The sequence below is a fragment of the Crotalus tigris genome, unplaced genomic scaffold (assembly GCF_016545835.1).
Source record: "Crotalus tigris isolate CLP2741 ecotype Arizona unplaced genomic scaffold, ASM1654583v1 scf7180000021329.891317, whole genome shotgun sequence".
Classification (NCBI taxonomy): domain Eukaryota; kingdom Metazoa; phylum Chordata; class Lepidosauria; order Squamata; family Viperidae; genus Crotalus; species Crotalus tigris.
Window position 1 is genome coordinate 145,858 of NW_024098456.1, and position 10,871 is coordinate 156,728.

Consider the following 10,871-nt stretch of genomic DNA (forward strand, 5'->3'; position numbering starts at 1 on the left):
TATCAAGTCATTATTATGTTGTTTCAAATAATAGAAGACCTTTCTCCATTTCTGAGGTGAATTTAAGCCATTAACATTCCAGGTCAGGAACTTGGCCATCTACACCGGCCTGAAGCCTTTGAAGCATAGCCTGAAGATCAACTGTCGAAGATCTTTTAGGTCTTGCTCCTCCCACAGGCTCTGCAGTAACCATTCCTTCTACTTTATCGCCACTCTTTTGCTGCTGCTCTTTTTCTTTGCGTTTATGGGCAGCTCGTGTCATCCTTTGATCTTTTATCTCAAGATTCTGTTCAGGCAACATCTCTTGTTCCATGACCATCAATAAGGAAGCTCCTGTCATAATGGGCTCTTCAATTATCCTTGTTTGTGGAGGTGAAGACGGTCTTGCCTTTAGAATAGAGTGATAGAAATCTCTTTCCTTTAAAACTGTAATTAATCTGTAACGTATTCCATCATAATTCACTACTATTCCTCTTGGAATCTCCCATCTGAACTGGATTTGACGACGTTTTAACTCATCAGACAGAAAAGTAAAATCTTTTCTACCTCTTAAAATTTTTGGAGGTATTTCTTTTAAAATTATCACATCTTGAGCTGCAATTTGAAACCTCTTTTTATAAAAAACCTGTATAATTTCATTATGAGTAGATCTTCCGGAAAAGTAAATAACCACACCTCTTGGTAAATTTCTCTATCTGGCAACCCGTGAGTTGACTCTGAAAATTTTTTCTATCTCATTCCCAACTACTTCTGGTCTCCATCCAAGATTAAAAGCGATATCTCTAACAATAAGCATCTTCAAATCTTCCTGGGAATTTTCTTTGAATCCCCGGATACGCAATCCGAACTCCATTTCTCTATATTGTGAAACAGTTCGTTCATCCTATGTAGCTTCTATCTTATTCTCCACTTCCTCCATTCTAAATTCCAGTTTTGGAAAAACTCTATATCATTTATGAAGATATTGAAGAATACTGGGGCTAAGACAGAACCTTGTGATTCCACTTACATTTCTCCATGTGGATGTAGTGCTGTTGAGAACTACTCATTGAGTACAGTTTGTCAGCCAGCTACATATCCATCTGGTGGTAATGTTGTCTATTTCACCTTTTTCTAGTTTACTAAGAAGTAGGTTGTGGTCTACCTTATCCAATGCCTTACTGAAGTCTAAGTGTACTACGTCCACAGTATTTCGCTGGTCTATTAGTTTAGTCACTTTATCAAAGAATAAAATAAGATTGGTTTGGCATGATTTGTTTTTGACAAACCCATGCTGGCTATTAGGTATAACTTTGTTTGCTTCTAGTTGTTTGCAGATCTGTTTTTTGATTAACTTTTCCAGGATCTGCCCAGGTATTGATGTTAGACTGATTGGTCTGTAGTTTCCTAACTCTGTTTTTTTTTCTTTCTTGAAAATGGGAACCACATTAGCCCTTTTCCAGGCATTTCTCCAGTGCTCCAGGATTTTTAAAAGATATGGTGCAATGGTTCTGAGATAACATCTGCCAGCTTCTTCAGAACTCTGTGATGCAATCTGTCGGGTTCCGGTGATTTATATTTGTCAAGGTCAGATAGTTGTTTTCTTACAATTTTTTTTTGCTTATTTTAATTTTTTTTCTAGTTTGTCTTTTGCTGTGGTTTTTGCAGTGGCTTACATATATGTAAACATTTACATTCTGATATCTATCTACCTATCTACAAACATACATACCTTCAGATTGGTAATTCTCATCTTTTTAATGTTTTCTTTGTTATATTTTTCTATTTTATTTCAGTTCATTTCTTACTAAGAAATCTCTTTATGCAAAGGAGAAAATAGACTATATAGACAAAAAGAAACATGAATTAAAACTCTAAACATATTTTCCCACAACTACATGGACTTACAGCTCTAATGTAAACTAGACCTTTGAGAAATCAGCCTCCTGAGAATAATGAAAAATATCCTATAGATAAACCTGTGTTTTTAAATTAGTGCTCTCAGATTAAAAGAACTTCTTTGAACAGCATTTCATTCCCTCTTGACTACTGCCACAGATACACGAGATGTATCTGTTATGTTTGATCACCTGTTACAAATTCTGAAGTCTAAAAAGAAGAATGGAAAATAAATCGAGAGTCAATGAATTCCTTTTGCATGGATTCCCTGATACTGAGGAGCTACAAATAGTCCACATTGTTGTCTTTTCAATAATTTATATGGTAGCCCTCATTGAAAATCTCATCATCATCACTGTTATTGTCTATAGCCATCAGCTCCATTCACCCATGTATTTTTTTCTAGTCAATCTATCCTTGCAAGATCTTGGCTCCATCTCTGTCACAGTTCCCAAGTCCATGCTGAATTCCTTGATGAACACAGAAGCCATTTCTTACTCTGGATGTCTATGCCAAGTTTTCTTCCTTGTTTTCTTCATGCTGTCCCACTTCTTTCTTCTTGGAGTCATGGCCTATGATCGTTATGTAGCCATCTGCATCCCACTGCATTATGAGACTGTACTGAGCAAAAAAGCTTGCATCCAAATGGCAACCAGTGCATGGATGGGTGGCCTTTTCTATTCAATACTTTACACAGGAAACTTATTTACAGTGAACTTCTGTTCCAGAATCATCAATCAGTTCTTTTGTGAAATCCCTCAGCTGCTGAAGATCTCTTGTTTTGACTCATATGTTGCAGTAGTCTGGGCTCTAACTTTTGGTTCTAGTTTAGCTTTTTTTTATTTTGCTATAATTGCTTTTTCTTATATTCAGATCTTCAGAGCAGTGTTGAGGATCCGATCTACCCAAGGAAAGCATAAGGCCTTCTCTACTTGCTTACCCCACCTCATAGTCATTTGTCTGTTTCTGATAAGTGGTAATTTTGCATACCTGAGACCCATATCTAGCTCTCCATCAACATCAGATATCGTGATTTCTATGTTTTACTGTGTGTTGCCACCAGTCATGAATCCACTGATCTACAGCATGAGGAACAAAGAACTCAAAATGGCATTCAGGAAGCTGATCTTCAATATTTCTTTCAAGAACCTGCCACAAATTTCTCATTTTTGTGTAGTTTAATAAATGCTTTAAATCATTTGACCATTAGGTACAAAAGTGTAATGATCCATCTATGCTATGTATATCAATTGATAAATTAACTGAATCAGTGTGTAAGGCTTTATCCTTATGAAATTGAGAAAACTACAATGCTGTTATGTACTTATGTAGCCCTGTTTTTTGGTTGTTTAAAAACATTTGTTTACAACTTTAGGCAGCTTACACTCAATAAACATTAATCTAGTTAATAATATTATTATCTCAGATCAGCATTTAGGATTAAATCCTTGTGATACTACATAAAGTAATATACCTGAATGCTAACTGTGCTGTTAAATTTAATACACTTTTTCTCTAAAGGAGAAATGAATCCATTTGTTATTATTTATATTACATAGTAGACATGAATGGAAAAAAACATCAAATTATGTTCTTGTTTATAGATGCATTTCTTTAAATATAAATTTTATGCTGGCTTTCTTAATTCCTTGGTATGGTACAACAATTATGCAAGCTTTCTTCTTTTCAATGGCAATTAAATCCAGCATATACCATCAATTTGTATTCAGACTCCCACAATATTTTAACCTGCTCATTTTTGATTCCTTTTTTAATTATATGTTCCCACCAATTATTCATTATTGGCATATGATAATTCTCATTTTTCTTTGACATTCTTAATCTTTTTAATTTCAATTCATTTCTATCTAATGAATAATTTAGGAAAAGATAAGAGTTATCAATCTGAAGTTATATATATCTGTATGTAGGTAGTCAGATATATAAATACCATAATTTTTCACTTTAAAAAAAAATCACTTAAAGGATCAGCTCAGATAATATACTATACAGAAATTTGTATGATACTGATGATACATAAATATATTATTTTAATATTCAACAAACCACAGTGTATGAAGTTATTTTATTTTGCCCAAAGAACCATAAACATTTTGATAAAAGTATGAAAATATACATCTTACTTTTGCTCTTCAATTTACTTTTTAAATGTGCAAATGAGATAAAAGGTATGGGATAGTTATGAATCAACAAAAAAATGTGACAGCCTGCTATTACACATTGCTTTGTAATATTCATCACATACACCCAAACAGATACTCTGTTCTTTTTAGTTTTCAGTAAAAGCACATTGGCTAGTAATTCTGAAAAAGAATGGGTAGTTTTAAGGTGCTAAAGGGATTTGGTTTGGAAGATTTGAAATCACTTGGAGTGATCTAGCTTGAGTTTCAGAGAAGATGGCCCAAAAATTGCAGGTTTAAGATTGAATCCAAATCTTGCAAATCCAGGAAGAACAATGAGATCTTTTGACTAATCACAAATGGTTTGTAGAAGAATGAAGTCACCTGAAGGTGAAGGAACCACCTTCTACAAATCAAAGAGACTCAAAGCCTGAAAAAGGGGTCCCAGATAGACTTAAATCTCAATTGATCTAAGACAGTGATTCTCAAACTTTCATCACCAAAGACCCCTTTAAATGTCTTTTGTGGCCACAGACTATGGCCATAAACCATCAAGATTTAACTTAAGATTTAAATCATAACATTTCTTCAAGCCTTTGAGGATCCCCCAGGGTCCCTGGACCACATGTTGAAAACATTGGTCTAAGTGATAATGATATAGAATTATTAATAAAGAAAATTACTTCTACCAAAATGCTGACACTTTAAAATAGACTTTATAATATCTGTGAGACAAAATGGTAAGAAAAAGTGGATGGATTACTATTGTTGACACCTAAAGGTAATGGATAGGACACTCATTTATTTTAACATTGAATAAAAAAGTTTTGTTCCTCCCCCAGTTTCCCATAAAAAAAATAACCCACAGGTTTTCGTACTTCCTTCTTAATTAGGTTTTTAGTCTAAAATGTTAATATTTTCCATTAGCTATAATGATTATGTCTTTGCTTACATATATGCATTCTGGTTTTTTTTATGATAAAACTTCTTGTTTGTATGCAATGTATTTAACAGATTAGAATTAAACAGAAAATTAAACAGAAAATTGCTGAAAGATACTCTTTTGTCTTATAAACTTGGGAGAGAGAGGAGAGAATGTAATGTTTTACCTATAGCAGACCTTTTATTCTCTCCCTGAAATTACATTACCTATAGTCATATAACGAATATATGAAGTAATCCTGCTGTAGACGCAATGCAGCTTTATATATATATATATATATATATATATATATATATATATATATATATATATATATATATATATATATGTTTTCTGAGGTTTTCGCGGATGTTGTATGTAGGTCTTTGGTTGTTCAGGTTTTCTCCCGCGTAAAATTGGAAGTGTCTTGGCGACGTTTCGACGAAGTCCCATTCGTCATCTTCAGGCTGGTGTTTATAATCCCTATCTTCCCACAAGCAACCAAAATACATGCATGTCAGGGCATGGAAAATTTCAGTTCAGACTTATATGATGAATCGTGTGAGATTTGCACTATCACTCTATCGAGCATCCTGTACTATGCTGTTCTTACTATTATTGTGACTGTTAAACATTAACATTGCTTATCGCTGTTTTTTAAAAAAATAGTTCTACATTATTATATGCTCAAAAATGTGTAATAACAGCTATCAGTTTGTATTCGGAATCTCAAAATATTTTAACCTGCTCATTTTCAACTATTTTTTCAGTTATATGTTTGCAACAATTTTTCATTAATAGTATATGATAATTTTTATAGATATTCTGAAGTTGAGGTTGTTGGTGATGATCATCATCATGATGTTATTGGCAATTGTTTACTTTGGAGTAGACTATTACACTGGTATATCCTCCTGAAAGAATGGGGAAGGTAAAATCTATCTAAAGTATTCATCTAACCATTATCTGTATCATTGTCCTGTGTAAATTGTACACAGCCATAGCAAACACTTCTCATTTATTACAAACATAGTATGAATTGTTTTCTTCTTTCCTTCCTTCCTTCCTTCCTTCCTTCCTTCCATTCCTTTTTAAACCATCTATCATCTTTCATAAACTATCCTACATATTAGAAAGTGAATATGGAATATAATTAATGCTGCTATTTTTACCACCATCAATACCACCACCACACTACTAATACCAGTACTAATACTAGTACGAGTACTAGTAATGGAATACTGCACCCAATTCTGGTTACCACAATATAAAAAAGATGTTGAGACTCTTCAAAGAGTGCAGAAAAGAGCAACAAAAATTATTAGGGGGCTGGAGGCTAAAACATATAAAGAATAGTTGCAGGAATTGGGTATGTCTAGTCTAGTGGAAAGAAGGACTAGGAGTAACATGATAAAACTTTTCAAATATTTGAGAACTCCTACAAACTATTTTCCAAAGCACCAAAATACAACTTTTCAAATATTTGAGAACTTCTACAAACTATTTTCCAAAGCACCAAAATACAAGACAGGAAGCAAGGATGGAAACTAATCAAGGAGCGAAGCAATCTAGAACTAAGGAGAAATTTCCTAACAGTGACAGCAATCAACCAGTGGAATAGCTTGTCTTCAGAAGTTGTGGGTGCTCCATTACTGGAGGCTTTCAAAAAGAGAAGGACAACCATTTGTCAGAAATGGTATAGGGTCTCCTGCTTGAGCAGAAGGTTGGAGTAGAAGACCTCTGAGGTCCCTTTCAATTCTATTATTCCAAGTTCTATATTCTCATACTATCACTGTTGTAAACAGTGGTCAAATTGATTTCCAATTATGCAAAGATGCAATGCTTTATCTCTATTTTCCTAAAGAGAATATTAAAACAAATATATTAATCCATCAGGTTTTACTACATAAAGTACCATATATTTGTATCTAACATACTATGTTTAAAATTTTGTCATTCTACTGCATTATTACCTTTTAAACTGTAGTGGAAATATTTCACTACTATATATCAGTAGTATCTAGATGTTATTTATGGCATTAAATGCTCTGTTCATTAATAGTTCAAATAAATATATAATAAGGAGCCTCACACTCTCTAATGTTTATAAAAAAGAAGGGTTTTTTTCAAAATAGGATTGTGTTATATTCCATTTTTCTTCTTACCTTTTCTTTGAGTGAACAAGGCAAATAGTTAAAGACATCAATGAACTGTAATACTGAACCTCTGATTTTCAACTTATGCAGGGTTTTAGTTTATATTATGTGTTGTTCAGTATACAGTATATGCATACCTTGGGATAATTTACAATGATACAGAATGATTCAAAATAACACTATCTACTAAAATAAATGAAAAACAGTATAAGAATAGAACGAAGCTGAACTTTCAGCACCTTTATTCAACTTTTTGTCTAAACCATACAGAAAATCTTAGTTTCTTATATTTTGATTAATTGCTTTTTCATTATAACTAATGTTTATTCAATAACATGCTTCCTTTCTTTTTGGGGGAGTGATAAATCATTACTAGGCATCAGTGATGGGATTCAAATAATTTAACAACCGGTTCTCAGAGCTTTAAGAGCTTTCCTGCTCATTATTAGTTGTGATCTGTATAGATAGATAGGAAAAAGTTCCAGATCCACAGCCCCAGGTAATACTTTCCCATATGCACCAATTGGAGATGAAGTGTCTATTCCTGAAATTACTTCTGAAAAGCCCCACCTAGTTTTCACCTAAGTGACATGATCGAAGGCACCACATCTCCATTTGCTCCTCTCTTGGACTTTTTGGAGAGCGTTTTTTTCCCCTGCCTGGAAGGAAGTTGAACAAAACCCAGATGTGTTCCAGAAAACACAGATTTATCATAACAGGTTCGCTGAACTCAACAAAAAAATTAGGTATCGGTTCTGCCAAACTGGTGCTAACCGGCTGAATCCCGCCACTGCTATGCATAGAATTATATTTGAGAAATTAAGAATAAACAAGTTTCAGATATTGATTTTGTCATTACATCAGTTCAGTGAGCTACAAAAAATATTGTTGATACTCATATAGTATATATCGAAAATCTTAATCCCTTTGTGAAAAAAATAGATCTCTTTATTGTCTCAACCAACCCCCATTCATTCCTTGATTTTAATCAAGAACCATCCATGAAATGAACTTTGGTTATTCTCTTCACTGCCTCCAATCATAGTTAAATACTCTGTTACAGGTTAGGCATACATTATTCTACCACTTTGGTTTTCTATAGAGAGATACAAGTTAAAAGTTAAGATAGGATAATAAATGATTTAGGGTTAGGATTAGGGTTAGAATTAGCATTAGAGTTGAATTATTTTCATCAAATAGTTCAAACAACTAAAAAAATATGGCTTTTAATCCAAAGATTGTTTCTTTTTAAATGGCAGAATAGCATGTGCCCTGTTCTGATTTTCTTTATTACCAAGAAGAATTTAGGAAATTAGGCATTAAAAAAAATTGTGATTTAGATTTGGGTTTTTCATCTTTCTTCCTGGGTAGTGGGAGAAGAAAGCTCCTACAATATTTTTAGATTATTGATGCAATAAACTGTAGAAGTTAATGAGGTTATAATATGGGAATAGTTCATGTGATATAAGCAATATTTTAACACTAGTAAGGGGTCAAATAATTTAGTCATTGAGAAGAAATTGGGGCATTGAGATATTTCCTCTCTGAAAAGTTTTCATTCTATTAGGGAAAAATATGAAGAGAGAGAGACACACAAATGTGCTTTTTCAAAAGGCAGCTGTTTTGCTTGAAGACTTTTCACTTCCAAGAAGCTTCTTCAGTTCACAGCCATGACCTGGATGACTTAGAAATAGTTAGAGAAATAGAAATGCACACACACACAAATACACCATATAAATATATACACACATAAAACAAACACACAAACATACATGTAATACATACATTCATATACACATATGCATAAAAAGAAATGTTTACTTCCAGTTTATTTCGTATCCTACTCCAGTAAATTAATAAGAATTTATGTTTTTCTTCATATGTCTGGCAGCTATTGCTGAAATTAACATTTGACACCAGTTTTCTAAGATACAGTAAAGGCTACATAATGAAAGATTCATAGCAACACATAAATGAATAAGAATGTAGAAGAAGCTTAGAAATGTAACAGCTTTGATAGAGCATTTTTAATTTCTTTATTTCTCAGGCTATAGATCAGTGGTTCTCAACCTATGGGTCGGGACCCATTTGGGGTCGAATGACCATTTCGCGGGGTCGCCAAACAATGCAGTCCGCCATTTTTTTCCCCTTTTCCTTAGCTGTGCTACTCCCTTTTATTCTATTGGCTTTTGAAAGCCAATACAATAGATTCTCTTGAATAGAGTCTAATTCTATTGGCTTTCAAAAACCAATAGGAATTGTCCAGGCTGTCTCTGCCCTGCTGAGCCCACCAAAAGTCCCATTCTGCAAACAGTGCTGCAAGTTGTCTGCAGTGAAGGCGAGCTGTCTGGAAGTTTCCACCCCTCCCTGCTGAGCAACTACTAAAAATGTAAGTAAAAGAGGGCCAGGGGTGGGAGGTAGGAGGCCGGCGGGCGCAGGGAGGGTTGCTGGTGCGCGTGGGGCCCGGCAGGTGCCTTACCTCCCTTGGTGGTCAGCCAGGCCGTCTCTACCGCTTGCCAGCTATGGCTCGCCGGCGCAGGGGGCAGCATCACACATGCCCGGCGCTCCCGGGCAGGGAAAGTCCTTGACTTACGACTGGTGGGGTAGTCCTCAACTTATGACCAGTTGGGTAGTCCTCGACTTATGACTGGTTGGGGTCGCGGCATTAAAAAGGTTGAGAACCACTGCTATAGATCAATGGATTTAGCATGGGTGGAATAATGGAGTATGTTATAGTTATTGCCAAATCCAGATGGGAAAGTTTCTGAGGTGGTGATCTAAGATAAGCAAAAGTCACAATAGTTACAAATACAGAGAAAACAATAACATGAGGTAAACAGGTGGACAATGCCTTTTTCCTCCCTTGAACAGAAGGGACAGCAGAGAAGATCTGTATATAGGTAGCAACAATGAAAATAAGGATGCCAATCCCAGCTAGAGCACTAAAAATAAGGGATCCGATTTCAGCTAGGAATAAATCAGAGCAAGCAAGTTTAAGCAAATGTGGGATTTCACAGAAGAACTGATTGACAACATTGGAACAGAGAGGCGTTGCAAAAGTGCCACCAGTATGTAACACACCATAGAGGAAACCAGCAATTCATGCACTTCCAACCATTTGCTGGCAAGCTCTCCTATTCATTATCAGTTCATATTGCAAAGGGTTGCAAATGGCAACATAGCGATCATAGCCCATGACTGTAAGAGGGGCAACATCACATCCTACAAATGAGATAAAGAAAAGGACTTGAGCAACACATCCAGAATAAGAAATGTGTCTGTTGTTCAATACATAATTGATCATGGTATTTGGGATAAGAACAGAGACAGAAGCAATATCCTGGATGGCCAAATTCATTAGAAAGAAGTACATGGGTATGTGGAGATGGTAATCAAAAACCACCGCAGAGATAATAAGATGATTCCCTGTTAGGGTCACTAAATATAAAGTGAGAAATAAACAGAAACATGCTATTTGCAGTTCTTGGATTGCTGAGAACTCAAGGAGAAGAAATTCAGAGATAGATGATTGATTTGCCATTTGTTAAAATGAATTACTAAGACTGAATGCATGAGCTGCAAGAAAACAAAAAGATAAATATTAAATTCACAGCCTCTTAATAATAATAATAATAATAAGAAGAAGAAGAAGAACAACAACAACAAAACCCTCTAACTAAAGAAATAAAAGAATTGAAACAAAGAATACCTGAGCATCTAGAACAGCACAAAAACAACAGAATAAGGCTACCTGCATTGAAGCTTGTTCCAAAG

General features: G+C 34.7%; 1 protein-coding gene and 1 pseudogene across 1 annotated transcript; one reads left to right on the plus strand and one right to left on the minus strand.

The window, feature by feature from the left end:
• The first annotated feature begins 2,003 nt into the window (after positions 1-2,003).
• Positions 2,004-5,103, plus strand: LOC120320380 (olfactory receptor 14A16-like). The gene has a single exon (XM_039370018.1). It carries the CDS (start codon positions 2,101-2,103, stop codon positions 3,058-3,060), a length of 960 nt encoding a protein of 319 aa, XP_039225952.1. The 5' UTR covers positions 2,004-2,100; the 3' UTR covers positions 3,061-5,103.
• A 3,951-nt stretch (positions 5,104-9,054) lies between these two features.
• LOC120320334 lies at positions 9,055-10,638 on the minus strand (annotated as a pseudogene).
• Between the last annotated feature and the right edge of the window lie 233 nt (positions 10,639-10,871).

Bases quoted from the DNA above. Each gene is read 5' to 3' on its own strand.
- LOC120320380 (XM_039370018.1), top strand. From the start codon at position 2,101: ATGGAAAATAAATCGAGAGTCAATGAATTCCTTTTGCATGGATTCCCT.